Source organism: Mchenga conophoros, linkage group LG14 (genome assembly GCF_057382185.1).
Source record: "Mchenga conophoros isolate Kocher_MC1m ecotype Shallow Benthic linkage group LG14, M_conophoros_male_GT1.1, whole genome shotgun sequence".
NCBI lineage: Eukaryota > Metazoa > Chordata > Actinopteri > Cichliformes > Cichlidae > Mchenga > Mchenga conophoros.
This window is the reverse complement of record NC_140539.1, coordinates 38,929,559-38,951,257: the sequence shown is the minus strand read 5'-3', so window position 1 is coordinate 38,951,257 and position 21,699 is coordinate 38,929,559. Positions and strand designations below refer to the sequence as shown.

The following is a 21,699-nucleotide window of genomic DNA, read 5'->3' as shown; positions in this document are numbered from 1 at the left end:
CTCGGTGGAAACGAAGGAAATTACAAGTAAAGATTATTATTAATAAATGAAATAAATAAATAATACAAAGGAAATTAAATAGTGAGTTATTATAAATGAATTCTTATTAATGTTGTGAGCACTGGACATAAAAAAAATGATGGGTATAATCTGTAAATAAATGAAATACTCGACTACGACTGCTTTTATTGTGGTTTGTCATGTATTTACCTCCTTTTTTTGTCATTTAACACGTCGGCAGTTTTGGTCCTCGACATAAAATAAGCTGGAGGCTCAACTGAGAGCCTAAATTTAGTTTGTAGACATGGAAATGTACAAAGTCTCGGTTACACAGACAGAAAGAAAAACACAGTACAGATAATGTTAATATTATTTTTCTAATTTATTTAAGAAAAATATATATTTGTTGATTCTGATGGAGACATTGGGCACATTAACGTAGACATATGTACAATTCTCTTTCATAAATACAAAATTATTTACAACGAGCAAAATTAAATAGGAAAACGTTCTTCTGGGAGGTATGTACACATTGCATTGTTCTCTTAAATTAATGAAGATAATACAAAGACACGTCTACACAAGAACAACACGTATTTTTGGTATCAAATGGATTATTAAAAAAAACAAAGGAATAAAAGCTCTTTGGAGTCCTTCACTGATAAAAAACGTTTTCTTTTTTTTCTTATATAAAAGCAAAAAAACCCGTCAGCGGCGTTTTTATTGTCAGACCGACTGAACTGGGTCTGCAGCGGTTTCATGAAGGCAGCTTTGAAGTTTAGCTTTTTGATTAATAGAAATATAAAATTCAGCTGGGAACAAATGGACCCGTACGATGAATCCAGCCCAACGGTTCGACTTTGATTATCTTTCAATTCACAAGGCGGAAAGGCAGGAAACAGCTGATTGTTATTAGGGGAACAAAGCCCCCCCCCAGTTCACCTGAAACATCATTTACACAGCGATTAATATCCAGGGCTGAAGGCTGGAGATACAACTGGGGCTCAGAGACGGGTGGACTGACAGGCTCAGCGCAGGATTTGAACTTACCATTAAAAACCATAATAAAACTCGTCCAGTCTTCTGGGAGAACATCAGACAGTGACGTTCTCACTCTGATTGCTGGCTTCAAGTCTTTTTGATGTTTTTAGGGACAGAGGCACTTTGGATTCTGCAGGTTTGGTGATTGTAAGGCGGATATTTTTCATACTGAACAGGCCACAATGTGACGAGGAAAAATTGAACGGCGATTGAAGGTGGACGACAGAATCGTTGTCACAAACTATCCAGCCCAGGTCACAGATACATGATCTGTGGAAAGGTACGGCTGTTTGACCTAAAAGAAAGAGGTTTGCCTCCCATTTCTGCGAGCAGGTCCTCTGATGATTGCGAAATTAGGGAGCATAGCTAAGGCACCCGTCTGTGTGAGAGGCGGACAATTCTCGCTTCGATCGTTTCGATCGTGGATCCAAAGAAGATTAAGAAAGAGTGCAGAGACAGAAAGTCAGGGCAAGATTTAAAGAATGAATAGTGCAAATGATGCCAGACGTTCAGTCTTTCCTCCCTCGTCTTCTCATTGCCATCCGAACATTGACAGTATCCAAGCAGACTAAAACAACAGAAGTCTCTCCATTGAGCAGCAGTAATAAATATTAAATTAAAAAACTGTGTGTAGAATAGATCCTCTGGGTATACTGTTCTGGACAAAACACTTTCAGGCCCTCAGCAGAAAAGATCCTTTGCTGGTGGTCTGAAAAATCTCAGGTTATACCTGAGAACGAGACAGAGAAGCAGCGGTTAGTCATCAGCGTACGGCATCACTGCACTGCGCCATGAACATCATTCATGAAGCACAACGTTAGAAGAAATATTAATAAGTGTTTTTAACCTCTTCCACCTGGAGGCACTGGGACCAGTCCGGACCTGTTAGAAAAAAGTTTGTACTTTCAGCGAGCAGCCCGCCTGAAACACTGCTGTGCTTCATTTCTCTGCAATTTATGGAGCTGCAGTGAAATCAGTGTCGCTGACTCTCACATTCACAGTTGTGATTAGGTCAGCACGATATCTAAACAATAACACTGACGACGGGATATTAGCATTCTTTACATTTTGTGATAGGCGCAGTATTGCAATAACATAGCACAATTTGCCAGCAGTTTAATTGAATTTATAAGACATTAATATTTTGTGTCCTTGCATCGTCACACAGAATACTGCAGTACTAGGATGTATTCATTTTCTCACCCCTACGGGGGGCGTTTTTTCCAGTTTTTTGCAAAAAATCTCTCACTCAGAGGTCACAGCTTTGTTCTTTCTTATGGACTTACAGATAAGCTGGAACATTGTAGCCAGAAGACATGCAAACATCAGTGCTGAGCATTAGAGTGAAAGAAAGGGGCATCTGGTGCATATCATATTACTCCAACCGACCAATCACAATGTTGTGATGCTAAAATAGCAGAGCCTGCATCAGGGGTCCAACTCCAGTCCTCGAGGGCCGCTGTCCTGAAACCTTTCCATGTTTCAACACACCTGAATAACATTAGTAGGTCATTAGCAAGACTCAGAACCTGAACACATGCTGGACAGCGGCCCTCGAGGACTGGAGTTGGACCCCTGGCCTACATAAAGATGAAGTCCTGACGTGAGACTTTGAGTCTGGCTACATTTAGAATTAATTATTTCAAAAAGTTTGCATAAAACAGACGATTAACAGTAATAATGTTTCTCTGTGGCACAAAAGCCCTGAGAGTGAACCTCTCCCATGCACCGAGCAAGCAAGTCAATAAACCGGTAAATACTATTAATAATATGAAAAATACAATCCTGGTGGCTTTTTTCTGCAGATGTCAGCTGCTCTAAATTTGCCTTCTCATTTCCACTTTTAGAGGAAATGTTACTAACAGTTACTAACTTTTTTTATCTAGATTATTGTGCACACACTGGACCCACACACACAGCTGTCCATCATCCTCATCGAGTTCAAGTCATTTGTATAACAGTATGAATTTAATGCTCTGGACATGCTGAGCAAAGACACGTTGAACCAAGTTTAATTTTGCTTCGTCGAGCTTGCAGAGAAAAACCAAAGTGTAAATTCAGTGTCAGATGTTTAAAGACGACTTTGAACTTTGAACCTTCCTCAGCCTCCCATTCTGCGTTTCGCTGCCACTCTTCCATTAACAAAATGAATCCTTGTAATAGTAATGTGATCGACCCAAGTCAACAACGGAGAGATAAACGCTCGCGTGGTTGTGTTCCTCACCTCAGTAGCAAACACACACTGCTCCAGCTGGTCTGGGATGATGAACACTGAGTGATACAGACTGTCCTTTGCAAAACTGAGAGGAGGGACGATGACGGACGGCTCGCATTTCTTACTGTTAGAGGAAACAAGAGCGAGACAGACAGACAGACAGACGGAGAGAGGGAAGGTTGATCCAACAGCAAACAAAGATTTTGACAGCAAGACTCAGTGAAGATCCCCCCCCCACCATGGACTGATCAGTTAAGACACAACGAGCTGCGACTTGTCTGAATTAAACTCACAGGAACGAAGCACAAACAGAAACAGAGATAACTATCAAACCATCAGGTCCTTACAGGTCATACTTGTTCTTGTCCAGGTGCTGCTCCTCCTTTGCCAGGTTGTAATCTGCCATTTTGTTTTTAAACATGGCCACGTTGTCGCTGCCCTTGTCCACCAGCGCTACATCCTTATTGGACATTTTAAGATGAGCTCCCGGGAGGAGGAAGGCCTCTTTCTCCTTCAGGCTGCCCAGAGTCGCTCCAGGTAAGCTCCCGTTCTTGGGCGCCCCTCCGCCAATCACCGCGTTGCGGTTGTTCACCGTCTCCAGGTCGTTTTTTACTGACGTGGAAAGGGCTCTCAGCTCCCTGCCCCGGTACAGGTGGCGCAGAACGAAGATGGCGGCGCACACCAGCAGGGAAAATGTCACTATTCCCAGAGCAATAGCGGCAATCATGGCCGCTGGAGGGTCTCCATTCGCGGCCGGTTTCACAGTTGGCTTGAGAGAGTGTTCGCAGCGCGTGCCCATGAAGTTTCGCGGGCACTGGCACACGGGGCCGGTGAAGTGGGTGAAACACGTGCCGCCGTTTTCGCACGGGAACTGGTCGCAGAGGCTGGCGTGCACCGTGCAGTCCTTGCCGGAGAAGCCGAGGGTGCACGTGCAGCTGTAGTTGTTGATTCTGTCGAAGCAGGTGCCGCCGTTCCTGCAGGGATTGCTGGCACAGTCGTCGATGTTGGTCTCGCAGCGAGAGCCGGTGAAGCCTGGCTGACAGCGACACATGACGATGCTGCCAACGTCAAAACACTGAGCACCTGCAGACAGGAAAAAAACAGGTGTGTGTTAATAACAACTGGAGGAAACAACTGGCAAGGTAAAGCAGAAGAGGGCAGATGTTCATCTGCTACTGACTGATGTTGAGACTTCAAACAGGTGAAACGGGCCCCAGTTTTAGGGTCATTTATTCTGCTGAGCAGTAAGTGTTACCAGATATGTAGTTAGCATGTTGGCCATGAAGCATCATTTGGAAAGGAAATAAAGTGTGTAGACGTTTAATAGATTCTGATGCCTTCAGCCCTGCTTACGAGCTAAAGCCATACAGCAGACACGGGAAACAAGGTTTTTGTGAAATACTCATCATTGAATCGCTCTAAACGTCTCATACGTTCACTGGTATTTCTGAGTATTAGTATGTGGACTAGAAAAAACAGGGGAACCACAGCAGAGCCTTGGGGGAGGCCGGAGGAGGCTAAATACTCCACAGTTTCATTCTAAAAAAACAACAAAAGAAAGAAAGAAAAGAAACCAGGTTTCTGAAAATTTGACAAACTGTGGTAATAATTAAGCCGACAGTGTGCAGAAGACATTTTGAACCCTGCAGACTTGCCACAACGAAGCAAACTCCATCTGGACAGAGGAAGGACGAGCCGGGGCTGAGAGCGGGAGGGGAAAAATGTTCTTTACAACATTTCCTCTCAACAGATGCCCCTCAGAAAAACATGTGTGATTAGAAACATCCTGAGAAGTTGTTTTCCAGCACCAGGAAGTCATGTGATCTGCCAGAACAGTGGACTATAAAACTTAAACAGCCATATCCGTCATTTCAGTTTAACTTCTCTGAAACAGGAGAAGATGCGCATCACAAATTAGCTAACAAATGATTCATTTTTGCTTTTGCTGGGATTTCGTGCTCTAAAAGCATTTTTAGGAGGGGAGAGGCACTGATCCTGCTGCCATGTATGGGTTCATGTTGGGCTGTTATTCCAAACTGCAGGCTGTGTGCTGTAAAAACAGACCCATATTTGGTTGTTCTGTGTTGCAACACTGCAAACAGAGCACAGCGTCATCTATCAGGCAGCAGTATTTTTTTACCCTCTGTCAGGCTCACTGAAAGACAGGAATGACTGCAGATTGAAGATAAGCAGGCGGCGGTTTCCACATGTTAATGAGAACCTCAGGGAGAACTGAGGGGTCGACAGGCACCCCGAGAAGCGGGGGCGGATGATAGGCCGATGATGACTGTTGTTTAATTATAAACTCTGAGATATGCTTCCTTTATTAATGCCAGGTCTGCCGGTGGAGCCGTCTGACCCTGATAAACGACGTGAAACTTTAAACTGACTGTTGGCCCAGCTCGCACGAGAACAGGTTACCCAACCACAGACTATAGATTATAGAAATCAAACAGCAAAACATCCTGCACGGTGCAAAATATCAAGCTTTAGAGCCAGATCAACGTTAAAATCTGAACTCCAGCGGTTTTGTTGTGTTTTCCTCACATGCACACACACACACACACACACACACACACACACACACACACACACACACACACACACACACACACACACACACACACACACACACACACACGGCTGTCAGCTACAACATTAACACTATTTACAGAGAATAAAAAACATTATCTAGCATCTAAACACTCGTGTCTCACCAAAACCATTTTGCATATTAGGTCAGGACAGTTGCTCGTAGCGACGACACTCCCCGGAGGCAGCGGTCTCTACAAACATCCCAGTGTCCGCCACAGGACACGTCCATCCCTAATGAGTCAAGTTTCTTCAAACAACCCAAAACTATTTGTTGGAAATACTTCTCTACGATATCTGGTGCTCTTCTGACTCTTTACGGCAGCAGCAAAGATGCAGACCTGTTGTGGGAAAGAAGTCAAGTTTATCCGCCTCCTTTATTAACACAAGAATGCTTTCATACTGTTTTTGATAACTCTCCTATCCCTCAAACTTTCTCACAGACGTTCTCTGAGGTGAGGATATGTTTATCTCCACAGCTCTAAACAGCTCAGACATCTTGTCTGCCTGACGAGGGCACGATATCCCCAGACGTCCCCAACCCCCCAGATGTAAAACAGTCGATTGCACATTAAACACGCTGAATTAAATCACATGAAATACTGTGCAAAAGTCTTGAATTATCCAAATTTCCTTGTGTTTTTTGGGGAGTTTGTCCGGTTCCAGCTTGACCTCTGTGCCAGCTTCTGTAACGTCTGTGAGGATCTTCAGGAACAGTTCTCCAGACGTCCTGAAGGATTCAAAGCTTTTCTTTCTGCCTTTTGTTCTTCTCTCTGTCGGGATGATCCCAAACTGAGGTCCAGGCTCTGGGGAGGCCGACCAATGACTGATCAGATGTGTGTTTTTCCATGAAGGAATGGTTTTACTGTATCGGCCCTGTGTTTGAATCATCACTGTGCTGAAAAATGAAGCCGTTAGCAGACAGACGGTTTCCAGGTGGTACTACACGGTGGAAGAAAATCCGATGGTTCTTTTTCAGAGTTCATAGTTGCATAAAGATCTGCAACACCACTGACCACAGCCCAAATAATACAGAGCCTCTACCGTGTCTCTCCCGACCTCTCTGCATACCGACCTGATCCTGCAGCATCAGGATGACCGCGACCATCATCCCGACACACCGCACACCATGACAAGACACATCCGGCTGCTTGGAAATCACTTTTTTCACCCCCAAATATTTTTATGTCAAAATGTGAAATCTTTGATTGAACTAAAGAAATGGAAACAACTGATGTGTGTTTATGACAGGCTGCTGGTAACAATGAGCCTAAAGATACAATTTCACAGTGGCTAAGTTGTGTGTTATACGTACACGACACCGGTTCTCTTGTTAGGAGCCTTTGTGTCATCAGGTACAAGATCAGGGCCCTGTTTCAGGAAGCCGGTTTAGAAAACTCAGAGTGAAAAACGATACTCAGGGTTGAGTAACCCCGAACTGTCCAACTCGGAATATTCGGTTTCAGAAAGGCTGATAACAATTAGTTCAGTCAACCCGGAGTTGCTTTAACCCCAAGTGAAGCGCGCGCACGAGGATACATAAAGCCCTGATTAGTGGAGCACAGATTAAGCGAGTCACCATGGAGACGGAGGGAAAGAAGGCGCGGTCAATGTATTTTACAGCGCTTGAGGCCGAAATTCTGATGGCAGCATATGCTGATAACATGCAAATTTTGCGGAAAAAAAGTAACACAGCCACAGCTGCAAAACAAAGGGAGCATGCATGGCAAAACATGGCCGACAGAGTCAATGCGTGAGTGTTAATTTAAACATTGATCGAGGGATTTCCACCCATTTAACACGTTATTTTATTTTATTTTTTATTTCATACATTTTATTTTGTGATGTGATGTGAGCGCAGGTGCAACCCAACAGGCCCCAAACGTTCCTGGCAGCAAGTAAAAATGAAATATAAAAATATAGTCCAAACAGGTGAGGTGTAATTGTATTATGAGCCATAGTGCTTGGTCTGTTTGTCCCATGTAAATCAATTGCAGTTAGAGGCTACATTAATTTTCCTTCTGTAAGCACTTATTGAAATTATCTGAGCACATTACAAGTACATATTTGCTTACTCTGTATGCTCAAATGTGACCCGTTATAGCCAACAGAAAAAAAGCGGAGGCCCGAAAAACAGGTGGGGGTCCTCCACCACCACCACTCACAGAGGCTGAGCAGTTGGCTTCCACATTTGTGATAATGTTGGCAGCATCACATATGATCTTCACAGTGCAGAGAACACAAATTAGCATCCATTACTATAATGAAATAATTTGTTAGTTTGAAATGCTACAGGGAACTATGTACCTGTACATTAATGCTGTGGAAAGACTTCCTGTTCACATAGTCTCCTTCATTTACTGAAGGAGCAATGATTGGAATGTGAGTGCCATCTGTATAGCCAATCACGCCTGGGAACCGTGAGAATAAATGTAAAATTTAAGTAGTAGTCCAAGTATCACCACATCATGAATTAAGTTTCGTTCATCCTGATACCTGCAATTTTGTGGCATCCCTCTTTGATAAATCTTGTGGGTCTGTGACCGGGGAACACCACAAACGAGTACAGGAGACGTTTCAGTGCAACTGTAACATTCCTGACTGCCCGACAGACGGTAGCCTTGGAAACGTGCTCAGCGTCACCAATATTATACAGAAAGCTCCCGTTTGCAAGAAACCGAAGTGCAATACAAATAATATGTACAGAACTGAGAGAATGTCCGCGATGTGTCACATGAGCAATATTAGGCCTGAGGATGTTATTCAAATAAATTATAGATTGTGCTGAAAAACGGTAACGTTCACACAGGAAATCATCAGGAAATGATAAAATGTCCAAACGCGCTCTAATCACTCTCTCCCGGCGGAGAGCTCTGCAGAGAATTTGGGCTTCAACATCTACTGGCTCTTCAAGGAAGGAGCACGCCATGTCTGACACTTCCTACAGTCAGGTTTCCGACAAAGAGGCGGAGACAGTCAGGGTTAGTTGAAGTAAACCTGCTAGGGGGCAGGTTAGCTTCACGGAGTGTGTCGTCATAGTAACTCACTCAGAATTAATCTAAACTCGCTTTGTGAAACCGGAAACCCAGAGTTTCCGTTAACTCAGGGTATACTTACTCAGAGTTTGCACTAAACCGGCTTCCTGAAACAGGGCCCTGGACAGAACACGAGTGAAAACGTGGCCAGTGTGTAAAAATCTGTACACTCAGGTTCTGTGTAAGCAAACGATAAAGACGTGACTGACTCAAGACTTTTGCACAGTGCTTTAAGTATATGATGAGGTTACATCACAGTTTAATTAGTGATATTTATGACATTTGAATATTCAGCGTGTATATGATTGAATACTATCAGTACCAAAAAGCCTGAATCAATATTTATGATCAACTACAGTTGAACTATTATGGATTATTGATCTGGAGCAATTTGAAGTTCTGGACACAAATAAGAGAAAATAATACTGATAAGAATAAACTGCTTGAAAAGAGAAATGAAAACTTTCACTGTGTTTCCTGGATCGTTTGCATTAACTGACTTCTCAGGAATCACACACACGTCTGCGGATATTTGCGTGCCACTATGAGCCGACTTTATGGTTATCTTGCTGTTGTGAAGCTCTGGTCTGCATTTCCAGGAAGAAATGAGCCGTGGATGAAAACTCTATCAGACCGTTAACAGCTGGCAGCAGAGCTGGACTCTCGACAGAGTCGAGTGCAATCAGGTAGGTGAACAAAAGGACGAGCTCGTCTCCAGAGCTGCTGCGAAAACAGGTTTGTTTAAGGCAACGAGGACACAGTGTTTGTAATTGTGCGGGAGGTGACGAGACATGTTCGAGAGCTCCCGCCAAGCAACACACACACAGCACTAACACCACTCGCAGGTGGAGCGGCTAACGTTGATTATGCTGACCAAGCGCACCCTCGTCATTGCAAAGACGCCCCCAGATGGCAGCAGCCAAGTCTTCTGGGTACCAAACGGATCTAAACGAGGTCCAGGACACTACAGGACACTACAGGTCGCTCAGCCACACGGCCTGAATCCATACCCTGATCATTAGCAGCTGCTTTGGTGGTCCGAGTAGGGATCTACGCAAAGCCTGGCACTCGTCCCGACACATGTCTTTGATTACAAGCGTTTAAAGATCGCAGGTCCACGTCTGTGTACAGTTACTGGTAGAAACGTTTAACTTTGCATCATAAATTGTGCTCAGAGCAGAAAGGACTCAACATTTTCCAAACACTGGAACAATTCAGTGCAGGGTTGACGAGTGCTTGCAAACTTTATTGTAAAAGCCGTGCGACATGCACAACAGTCATGCTAACCTGCTTCCACTCATGCCTGCAGTGAGAGACGGTCTTCAAAATAAACTTTGGCTCATAAGCCAGCGACAGACAGATATGACCATCGTGAGGGCAGGTGGAGGAAGAACAGAGCTACTAATGTGCTTTTAACTCTGTGAAGCTGATGAAAATCTACATTTCTGCAGCTGCTTGTGCCGAGCGTTGTTGGTGCTACAGTCATGGCAACATCAAAGCTCTAAATCGCGTTAAGGAGCTCTCAGCCTACGTTAGGCTGCGGGTAATAAAGCTCATGTCATGCTTCATCAACTGAAATATAAACCGAGAAGCATAAGCAGATGTTTTATCCGCTCCTATCCTTCGTTGGCAGCAGAGAAATATTTGGGTTCACAACAAGAACAACAAATGACAACATAACGATTCCCAGGAAGAGTCGGGACTGGTAATTCATGTTCTATCACATCTGAAAGGCTCGCTGTGAGGTTTACAGGAGTTTAGCTCCGATTCTCTCCACACCAGCCTTCGCACTCTGGGCAAGACTAAGCCGAGCCCCAAACGAGTCGCTGCAAATGAATGCATTTCATCTAAGCATGCAAATTCCAAATATTCATATTCTGAATATGAATTTACCGGCTCCAGAACCTGATAAGATATGAGTGATGTTATCAGTGCTGACCGGGAAACTGGGAACCAGCAAAATAAACAAAGGTGACTTTGATCTGCTCCAACACAAACATCAGGCCTCGTCTCAGTAATGCTTTTTATATTTCTGTCATGTAGAGAGGAGAGACCGTTAACTGTAATGGAAAGCTGCAGCCAGACAGGTAGGAGTCACCAAACAGTAACATCATTTGCTCTTTTTTGTGTCTTATTACCAAAAACACCTCAAACCTGAACTCTACCACAGCTGTGCAGTTTAGAGCAACACGCTGCTGATCAGAAGACAGATTAACATCCCAGTGACGCAGATGATGCACTGAGATTTGATTTTCCTGAGGCTGTCCCTGCACTTCAAGCCACATATACCAGCTGAGAAGTCAACCCTCTGATGTCTGAATCATCCTCGGTGACCTCAGCGCCAACCCGAGTCATCAAAATATCAGGAAACAAAGAAAATGACCGCTGGAGCTGAAATGCTTCAAAACCTCAGCAGGTTACGCGAGCTGTAGCAGCCATGTCTAAAATATGCACTGATATCTTCAAGCTCACACGGCGCCTACAAAGCACCGAATCTGCAACTATTTTTTATTTAGACGAAGACTGTAAGACTGTGTTGACTCCGACAGGAGCAACCTTTCACTTAACCTGACTGCTGGGTGACAACGAAAGTAAACACAATGAAACTGAACTGGTTGAAACTCTGGTGCATTTCTGTGTGTGTCATTATTTAATCATTACTGCAGCCTGTGCACTGTGGGACATTGATTTATAGCAGTATTTAAATTAAAGTTTAACTGATGCACGGCCCAGCCTTTGGGATGTCGAGGCTTTAAGCCAAGGCCGCCAACGCAAAGCCACTGCAGTAAAATCATCAGAGCTGAAGAGTCGCACAAACAGCAGGTGAGAAAAAGCACCAAACTCTGATAAGCTGAGAAGCATTCAAAGAATCTGCACGTAATAAAGAAAAGCAGCCAGACTGGACACATTCCTGCAGCTCAGTCCCTCTTTACACTTTGAGCTGCAGCGATCTCATTCAGAGACTTCGGCTGCTATTTTTAGCTGCACAGACGCCAACGCTGGTTAGCGAACAAATCGGATATTAGTTTCACGGATTAAACACGCGTGAGTGCGCATTTACTGCATTGTTTACATGGATGTCAGCCACTTGCACGTCTGAACTGCACAGGCACAGAGTATCTCAACTTTCTATCAGCTTTTCCTGCTCCCAACGTGTTTTGGATGCACTGATAGGAGGCTGCTGTTACGTGGTTCAGTCTTATCTGGCAAGTACAAACAGGACTGTTGGAACAATAAAGCCGAGCCTGCTGTTCTGTTTGTATTCAGTTTGCAGCAGCAGCTCAGAAAGCACGCGATCGATCAGACAGACCGGGCGCACGAGAAAATAAACCAGCACGACCGTCTTTGTCCTTTACCAGAGCGTGTCCCTCTCCACAGCCACCTCTGGAACTCCCACAGTGTGTGAAACATGCCTGTGATTGGCTCACACGCAGACCAGGTGAAAATGCAAACGTGAGCCCTCTCTCTCGTTACATTTGTTTCTGAGGAAAGTTCAAAAATGGTATTAAGTCATAATATCTGCCTGGTTCTGTTCATTGTATAAAAGTGGTTAATGGGGACCTAATAAGATTTTTAACAGTGATGTTTTCGACGTATGTTGTGGCGTCAAAACTTCACTAGGAATGCACGAGTCCCTGCAAACACACACGTGCACGTCTATGAAGGCGTTTGAATGCAAAGGTATCTCAATATTTCACACACAATTATAAACTGTGTGTGTGTGTGTGTGTGTGTGTGTGTGTGTGTGTGTGTTAGCAGAGACACAGCAAAGTCACAGTTTTCAGTTTTCTCTGATGACTCATGCGATGCTGTGATGATGCTTCAAAAGCCTGGGCGGCTGCTTCCTCCAGTTCCTCACTGACCTGCTTCTTCTCAGGAACGTATTTTGAAGTATTTCGCTGCTTCTATTTATTCTGTCCTTTGACTTGCATGACTTATTCCAAATGTATCTGCAGAGGAGCAAACGCAGCAGCGTGCATCGTGTCACCACGGCACTGAATTAAAAGTAAGTGTTGCTCCACATGTGTGAATTCTGAGAGGTCTGTCAACTATTTCCTGTTAATCATCAAGCCGACTGTTTACAGGAGGCTAAACCAACCCTTGGACCACAGGTGTCGAACTCCAGGCCTCGAGGGCAGGTTTTAGACGTAACCTTGATACAGGACAGCTGATTTAAATGGCTAAATTACGTCCTCAACATGTCCTGAAGTTCTCCAGATGCCTGATGATGAACTAATCGTGTGATTCAGGTGTGTTGACCCAGGGTGAGATCTAAAACCTGCAGGACTCCGGCCCTTGAGGCCTGGAGTTTGACACCCCTGCCTTAGACGTTGCCCAGGAGCTCCTGAGGGGCTCTGCTGGTGACCCTGAACAGATGCTGAATCCAGCTGCCAGGCTGAGCCGATGGAACTTTGATATATTCGATTTTTATTACCAAAAACGTGAAAGTTTTATTTTTACGCCTTATAGCTCATGAAAACCAAAATTCCAGTATCTCAAATTATTAGAAATATTTCAGGTTTGCGTCGTTCACTGTTGGAACAGCATAAACACCGTGCAGCTTTTGGTCTAGTTGACTACATGCAAACACAACCGTGGGGACGACTGTTGACCTGGACTGAGCTGATCCTCGAGGAGCCAAATTTCTCTTTTCACTGAAGTAAGTTTTGCATTTTGTTTGGAAACGAAGGTCCTGGAGGAAGTCGGAGACACAGAATCCAGGGGTCTGAAGTCTAATGTCAGGTTTCTGTGATGGTTTGGGGTGTCGTCCAAAATCGGCGCAGCCATCTACCAGAAGATGCTAGCGCACTTCATGCTTCCAACTGCTGACGAGGTTTGCTAACCACGACAGGAACACGAGACGCACCCGACAGGAGCTGGTGGCCGTCACAGCTTCAACAACGCCTGAGCAACAACACGCTCGCCATGTCCACGACACACTGATGCAGCGGTTCGTGGTAATGGGACTCCAACCACGTGTGTGAATCAACTGCTATCAGAAGTCTCTGTATGCAAATCTTTATTTATATACATTCTAATAATATGAGATACAGTGCTTTAGATTTTCATGAGCTAAAAGCAGTAAAAAGCTTTCAAATATGTGACTTTACATGTAATAGATAGAGAGTATATGAAATCTGCAGCCTTGTGGATTCGAGCCCATTTGGGGTCGTCAGCCTGGAGGTCTGAGGGTCGTTCTGGCCCTGTGTGAACAGTCTGTGGCCAAACATCATTCAAAGAGAACTTAAAACGTACTAGGATAACATAGAAAGCGTAACTGTGAACTTTAGCATGGTTAGAGATCAGACGGCACTCTGTGTTTCTGATGATGTGAAGTGCATGAACTGGGCTACACTCGACTGGTACCGTTAGTGCAGGGGCTGCTGCTGCTGCATCGATCCATCCTCTTCTCACAGTTGGAGCCTGTGAAGTTGGACGGGCAGCGGCAGGTGTACCCGCCGGTGTCTTCCTGTATGCAAGTGCCTCCATTAAAGCACGGCCCGTCAGCGCACCTCATGGCGCTGATCTCGCAGCTCTTCCCGTAGAAACCCTGAGGGCACGTGCAGGAGTAATCGTTCTCCGAGTCCTGGAGGAGAGACAGAGGAGAAGAACAAGGTGAGGAGGCGACAAGCAAAGCTGCGTGTGATTCTGATTCTGCAGCATCGGTTAGCAAAGGTGCGGCCTGCTGCGAGCAGTTAGTGCAGGTTATAGTTCGGTGAACTATTACATCATCAGCAAAATCACACGGACTTTGCACCAGCAATCCGCACCGTTACCCCTCTGAGGTATAAGCACTGTCAGAATTAGCTTTGTGAACATTAGTGTGAGATTTTGTTTAAGATACTATTTTAATTTATCAGAAGGTTCAATAAACAGCACTGATGAATGAAACATTTACTGACAATTACTTCATGCTTCAGGCTCCCTAAAAGATGATGATGAGCGAACAGTGTTAACACTAAGTTCTAAACCATCATCACCAACAGCCCCATTCCCCTAACCTGACCCCGACCCCGACCTTTACCTCAGTTGTGGAGAAAAACGCTTTATTGGAAATGCACACCAGCTGATTACTCTTTTTTTTTCCTCCCTGATTGCTAAGACTTTGCACAACAAGATTTGGATTAGCGTGACTGTTACGACTGAGTGTGCAGGTGCTCCTCCATGATTGGTGCATCCAGGGTGGATGGATCGTACCGACTGGCTAACAACCGGGAGGCAGCGCATAAGAAGACACCGCCAGGGACTGCCAGGTGATTCATCCTCAGCCCGACCCAACCGGCAGACCGTTCACTGTGTCACTATGTTGGTTTAATGTAGGAGCATGTAGGGGTGGACCGCCTTTTTGTTGTGGTCTGGCCGCGCCTAGACGGGCCATAACAGTGACCATCAGTGACCTCTGACCTCTCAGGGCTAACAGCTTGACATCCAGTCCGACTGTGTCTGGCATTTTTGTTCCAACATGCTACTCCGCCAGGAAACGCTCTATCCTGCACGTGAGAAGCTGGTAAAGTTGGGAGTTACTTCCTAAACGATCTGAAGAGTTAAAGAAAAGGAGGTTTGGCTGCACCGAGCCCGTTGCTGACTTACGTTGCAGCTGCCGCCGTTCCTGCAGGGGTTGCTGTCGCACTCGTTGACTTCGACCTCGCAGTCTTTGCCGGTGTAGCCGGGCCGGCAGGCGCACGTATAGCTGCCCTCGCCGGTGTTGGTGCAGGAGGCGCCGTTCTGGCACGGCTTGTGGTTGGTGCAGTAATTCAGGTCTGCAGTGAAGAAAGAAGATTACAGGAAACGGGAAACAACAACATCCACAACAAGAGACGAGGCAACTGTGGCGTCTGCTGTTTTAGTGTTTTGATTGTTACCATAATCCTTGTCGGTGTCGGTGCTGTGCTTTTGGAAACCGAATTTCCCAGAGGAACCCACCCGAGGGATTAATAAAGTTTTATCTTATCTTTGGTGTTTGAAAGTCGAACTCAAAACCACAACAAAATCCCCTCAGTGCCACTAAATTAAAGTGTTTTGGTTTTGTTATTATGATTGATATTTCTAATTTCACACAGACACATCTGTGGAGTTCCCTGTTCACAATGCGATTCATGTGTTTTCTTGCAAACATAATTCACGAGTCCAGCTCATCTCTGCAGCGACAGATGGAGCTGCTGTAAAACACTAAACAACATGTTTCTGTTTGAAATGCTAAAACCAGCTGACACAGTTGGAAACTGTCGCATTAACCACGACAGCAGCAGGCAGGTAATTTAACATTTACAACAATATTTATTCTACTGCTACTATTCTGCTGCAGATCTCAAACACAGATCCACGTAACCCTAATCAATCAGCAGGTGATTGGTGATGTATCTTAGAGGTGAGAGGTTTGGTTAAGCTGACAGTTTACTGTTCAGAACGGGAAAAGCAAAAATGTTCAGGACTTCATTTGAAATGCAACATGTAGTTAAGTTTTAGGTACCTGAACATTTTTGAGTCTACTGAACAATCACTTTAAAGCAATGTAATTATCCATAACCAGAATGCAAATAATGTAAACCCTGAGCGGTGCATGTAGAGGCAAAAAGACAGAAAGTTTGTCATGTGAGCTGTTATTAGATTACTTGGATCAATGCGAGTGATCGGTGTGTGAACATATGTACAAAAAAGGAAAATAAAAGGAAAGGTATTAAGGAAAATGTAAAAGGACTCAGGATGGCGCCCTGAGGTGCCCCGCTTCAGCTCAAACACAATGCTGTCAACCTCGGTGCCTTTGTCTAAAGGTTTACTTTTATAAATGATCAAATGCTGCTGAGGAGCAAATCCTCATTCCCAGGGTGCCAAATCCTGCCGTTAAAAGTTCAAATAGAGGACTCGGTGTCCTCTGTGCTCGGCGTCATCGATGGAAGCAACAGTGGGACTGTTTTTCTCCCAGCTCGTCACATATGGATGTCCGGTCAGGCACCAGCAGTGTCACGTCTGAGGGGAATATTAGAAATGGCTTTTCTACCATCCCACCACCCTCCCACTGCCCTGTCTGGACTTTGTGGGAAGAAAAACATATTTATTGTTCATGTTTTGGTTATACTGGTCCAACATAACCGTCTTCATTTAAACACAGTACATGTGGCTTTTTTCTGCATACATGCAGATGACACACATAAAAACATCCCCTCATAAAGATCTGTTATCAAATGTGGAAATTTGTCTTTAATGTGTTCAATCTTTAACCTTAAATCTATTGATATTCTGCAGATGAGCAGGGTCAGAGGTCATACCTCTGCATGGCAGCACAGTTCTCAGTTCTGGGATTTAAAAACCGCTGTGGCCAAAAGTTTGTGTCACCAAAGACAAAACTGAATGTTTAAATTCTTTATATGAAATGTTCATGATTACTCTTCACTGCGTCACAGCAAAAACAATCATCTGAACTGAAGGTTCAGCAGCAAAGTGCATGAAACACAACATTTGTGTGGCTAACCTGCTGTGGTGCGTGGCTTTAAAGAACCTGCGTATAAAGTAATCATTGTTACAGTCACTTAAAAACTGTTATTGGCTCATAAAACTAAACCAGCAGCTTATTTCTAAAGATTGTCAGAAATGTATTTAGAGCTGCTGACACGATGTCTGCTGACATTTCAGGTAAAAGTCTCTGAAACAGAAAATAACTGATGCGGTGAACCAAAAGCTTGTCTGCAAAGGGGTTTGCTTCCACACGAATGCAGCCCTCATTTCATATCAGCCCCAAGCTTCTTCTATATTGTGAATAAATTGCATCATATCAGGTCATTTAAAGATATAAGTGACAAATTAATCTGATCTTAGTTAGTCAGACGCCTCTGGCATCAGAAACGATGGTTAAAAACAGCTCTACACTTCCTTAAACTAAAAATAAAACATCTTTAAAGAGCACTCTTGGTTTTTACTTGCTGTTCGATGAGAGTTGTGAAATAAATCATAGTTTCAGCTAAAATGCGTCACTGTGGGAGGACAGTAACAGCTGACGTACAGGCAGAAAAACACCTCATAGTGAAATACATCAGCTTCACACTGTTTTCCTGAAAGTTTAAATCGTTGCCAACAAACTGGGTGAATCTTTTTGCAGCTCTGAAAGTGTGTGGATTTATTTCAATAAACAGAAAAAGGAGAAGTTACAAATCAGCCGCAGCGTCGGTTTGTTGTGGGGGTGGGGTGGGGGTATGCTTGAACCTGCAAAGGAAACCCTCAGCTGCCCGTTAACCCCACCGGGGCGACGCTCCCGCAGGTTTAAACCCACCTTGGTCGCAGTACAGGCCGCCCCAGCCTTCCCTGCAGTCGCACTGCCAGGGCAGCTTACAGGTCCCGTGTTTGCAGCCGGGGTGTCGGACGCACTCGTCGCAGCTCTTGCCCTGCCAGCCCTGCTGGCACACGCACTCCCGGGGAGACTTGCAGAAACCATGCTGCTCGCTGCACCCTGCACAGATGGCTGATGGGAGGAGGAGGGACGCAGGGAGAGAGAGGGCAGGAGGAGGAAGGTTAAAGAACGCAAGAAAGAGAGGGAAGGGAGGAAATATTATCATGACTGTGTGTGTGTGTGTGTGTGTGTGTGTGTGTGTGTGTGTGAGAGAGAGAGAGAGACAAAACAGCTCCTCACACGGTCACGATTACATGACTGCATCACGTTAACTTTCTTTAATTTCCTGGAGACTCACTTTAACCTGGACCTGCTGAAAGCTCACCTTAAAACTGAATGAATAAACGCACGCACGCACGCGCACACGCACGCACGCACGCACGCGCGCGCACACACACACACACACACACACACACACACACACACACACACACACACAGCTCCCCTACAAGTGCTTGTTAAGTGCTGAACGAAGCAGCTGGCCCGCACAACAAAAGCAACACATGCTGTCTCCTTTCACGCAAGGCAGCACACATTAAGCTGCAGCGCGTGTCCCCTTAAAGGCGGGCGGGCCGGGGGCCGACTGGGGGCCCATTGTTGATCTCAAAACAAAAGGAGCAGACCTCAGAGGCACACACGCACACTGGAAACGACATAAGCTCTAACATCTCTTTTTTGTCCCCTGCAGCCACCAGGGCCAGCGGTGGCACTGACAACTGCTTGACTTCACAATTTCAAGGCTGCCAAGGGTCCCATTCTTTACCCCCCCCCCCCCCCCCCCCCCTCCTCAGCAGGAGAAACGTTAGAATAAAAAATGGAGGGAGCTCAGGAGGAGGAGTTGCACTACTGGCACTACTGTAAGAAAACAAGAGATCGCTCCTGATTTGGAGCCAGTTTTGTTGCATCATTGAACGTTTTTAGTATATTTTCGTGAGACTGGAGCCGTTAAAAACAGCTTTGCTCAGCGTGTGACTCTGGGTGTAATCTTAAGTGAGAAGGGCACCAATGACTCTCCTCAAATGATCATAAGCAGTAAAATTACACCTTAAAGGACAATTTCTGTTGAATTGCTGAAAGCATCACAGAGGACACTCACCCACTGTGCAATACTCTCCTTTCCAGCCCTCCAGGCAGTTAATCTTCCCTTCCTTGTCACAGGTGTAGTGGCCGAAGGTGTCGTTGCGTGGCCGGCAGTAGGCGGAGCAGGCCTCCCCGTGGTAGAACTCCTTGCACACGACGTGGTAGGAGTAGTGGAGCTCGCTCTGGTTGCTGGTGTTCTCGCCCTTGGTCCAGTCCTCTCCAACCCTCAGCTTGTGGCGGGTGGCCAGCCGGCTGATCAGGTTGTTCGGATTCTCTGGTTGGAAATACATCATCATCATCATCATCATCATCAGACAAAAACACCACTCGTGTTTTTAATTATGTTCGTCTGTGGCGATAGTAAACATTAACAAATAATAGTTTTAAGTGTCTTTATCTGGTGCTTGTTGATGTTCACAGGTACGAATCACGAGTGGATTCTCTGTGCGGGAAGATGAACTGTGAGCATGAGGCCTGATTGTGTGAGCTGTCGCCACCTGCCGGTGAGCCGGCGGCGATGCGTCGGGAGTTTACCTATGGACCGTCCTGGAGCGTCCGCCTTCCAGGCTTCAATGATCAGAGAGAACGTCCCCTGAAAGTAACCGGGAAAGGAAACATCTTAGTTAGTTAGATGTTAGTAGACGTGGAGGGAAACGGCACATTTGAGTTTGCTTTGTCTTTCTGAGGCTTTTGAGAAAAGTTTCTTCTTCTCTGGATGTTTGTGGCTGAAAACCTTTAAGATTTCAAGAGCAATAAAGAAATAACTCCTTTAGTGCATTCGCTGCGCTGCTGTCACGCCTGAAACACGCGTGACTGTCGTTACTTACCGGCCACTTGAATTGAAACTGCACTCTTATGGGCTCTCTCTCGGAGATGGAGTTGGAGTCGGCGTCGAAGACATCCGTGAACGCTTCGCCGTACGTGCACGGCGGCTCCGGCTTAATAACGTTCTGCGAGTGTTTGAGGCACACGCGGAAAAAAATCAGGCAGTCCTCAGACTTTTGGCCACAGATGCCGCTGGAGCTGGTGAAGGAGTCGATCTTGAGCTCGAAAACTCCGGCGGTAAGAGCCTGAGGGGGGCAAAGAGAGGAGAGGGGTCACCTGGTGCAAAGACGCACACGAATTCATCACTGCAAAACGGCGCACGTCTGCATCACAAACCCGACGCGCGCGGTTTCTGCAGCGCAGCGTGTCCGAAACACGTAACACAACAGTTTAACAAAAGCATCAACAAAGCCCCACGCCCCCGTGGGTCCCGTGAGCGCTGTCACTCACCGTCTGTGCCAAGGCGAGCAGCAGGAGACACGGCAGCAGCGAGCGTGCCATGGCGCGTCCACAGGTCCAGTGCGTAAAGTCCAAAGGATCCAAAATCAAACGGAGAGACGAAGAAAAACCTCCAGAAAGAGCGGGCAGTGTCCGCGGTGTGCAACCCGAACTGAAACAAAGTTTAATCCGCTCCGCGCTGAACTCTGGACCGCAGCTGTCGTCCCACCTCCTTTATACCTCAGGAGGAGGGCAGGAAGGAGGTGCGTCGACTGCAAGGAGGGAGGGCTGCTGTGCTGATGTTTCTGTGAAATGAGTTTAGAACGAAAGAAAAACAAAAGCAGCAGTGAGTGAAACTCCCCATGCCGCGCGCCGTTACGCACGCTTTACGCGTTCTTTTAACTTTTTATTTTTCAGGCGCTTCTTTTCTCCAGCGCTGCGAGAACACGAAGCCTGAGCCACTCAGATTATACAGATTTCCAACACTCTGTGTGACGATGTCACGAGGGACGGGGGCTGAGGGACGGGGGGGATGCTTTGATTGGCTTTCACCAGCTGATGGTGCAATTACGCAGCAAAGTGCCAGGAGCCAAACGCTCACGACCGAGGCGCTGCTTTTACTGCCTCTGTGACGTCACAAAGTGTCCGCAGGTATTTACCTTCTGCGGTCAGCACGCTGAGGCAGTGAAATGTGCTGTGGAAGTGAAACTACCTCTCCGCGCACACCACACGCGCCTCTCCTGTCGCGTGCCGTCCCACGAGTGGGGAGGAAGACTGAAATTATGGTGGGTGGTTTTGAAGCTCTGAAGCGCGAAACAGCGAAGTCAGAAGAACCTGAACGCGGTCCTGTCAAGTTCTTAGTGTGGCAGGATTAAATCACCACAACTTATCCTGACACGTCGCCTGAGATTTTTATATTCAGAGGTTGAGTTTAAAATGCGCGAAACTTTTATTGTTTGATTTAGAGCTGCTGAAACCAATAAAACCAACAAATTCAGCTGTTGGTCCGGAATTGGACTGATGTGTTTCACAGTTTTTTATATTTGCAGATTAAAGATATCTGCAGTCTTTAATCTGCGGGGACTGCACAG

The 21,699-nt window shown here is 45.7% G+C and overlaps 1 protein-coding gene across 5 annotated transcripts; it reads right to left on the bottom strand.

The window, feature by feature from the left end:
* Window positions 1–248: 248 nt before the first annotated feature.
* dlc (deltaC) lies at window positions 249–21,065 on the bottom strand. Of its 5 annotated transcripts, XM_085244450.1 has the most exons (11): window positions 20,621–21,063; window positions 20,173–20,415; window positions 19,880–19,937; window positions 19,362–19,619; window positions 18,149–18,337; window positions 15,475–15,644; window positions 14,251–14,470; window positions 3,604–4,339; window positions 3,266–3,380; window positions 1,889–1,923; window positions 251–1,771 (listed from the first exon to the last, which is right to left on the bottom strand). In XM_085244450.1, the coding sequence occupies exons 1-11, from the start codon at window positions 20,669–20,671 to the stop codon at window positions 1,723–1,725; spliced, it is 2,124 nt and encodes a 707-aa protein (XP_085100576.1). In that variant the 5' UTR covers window positions 20,672–21,063; the 3' UTR covers window positions 251–1,722. The 5 variants fall into 5 exon arrangements, with proteins under 5 accessions (XP_085100578.1, XP_085100576.1, XP_085100577.1 ...); XM_085244452.1 differs by lacking the exon at window positions 1,889–1,923 and having other exon boundaries at window positions 249–1,771; window positions 3,613–4,339; window positions 20,621–21,064; XM_085244451.1 differs by lacking the exon at window positions 1,889–1,923 and having other exon boundaries at window positions 252–1,771; window positions 20,621–21,061.
* Between the last annotated feature and the right edge of the window lie 634 nt (window positions 21,066–21,699).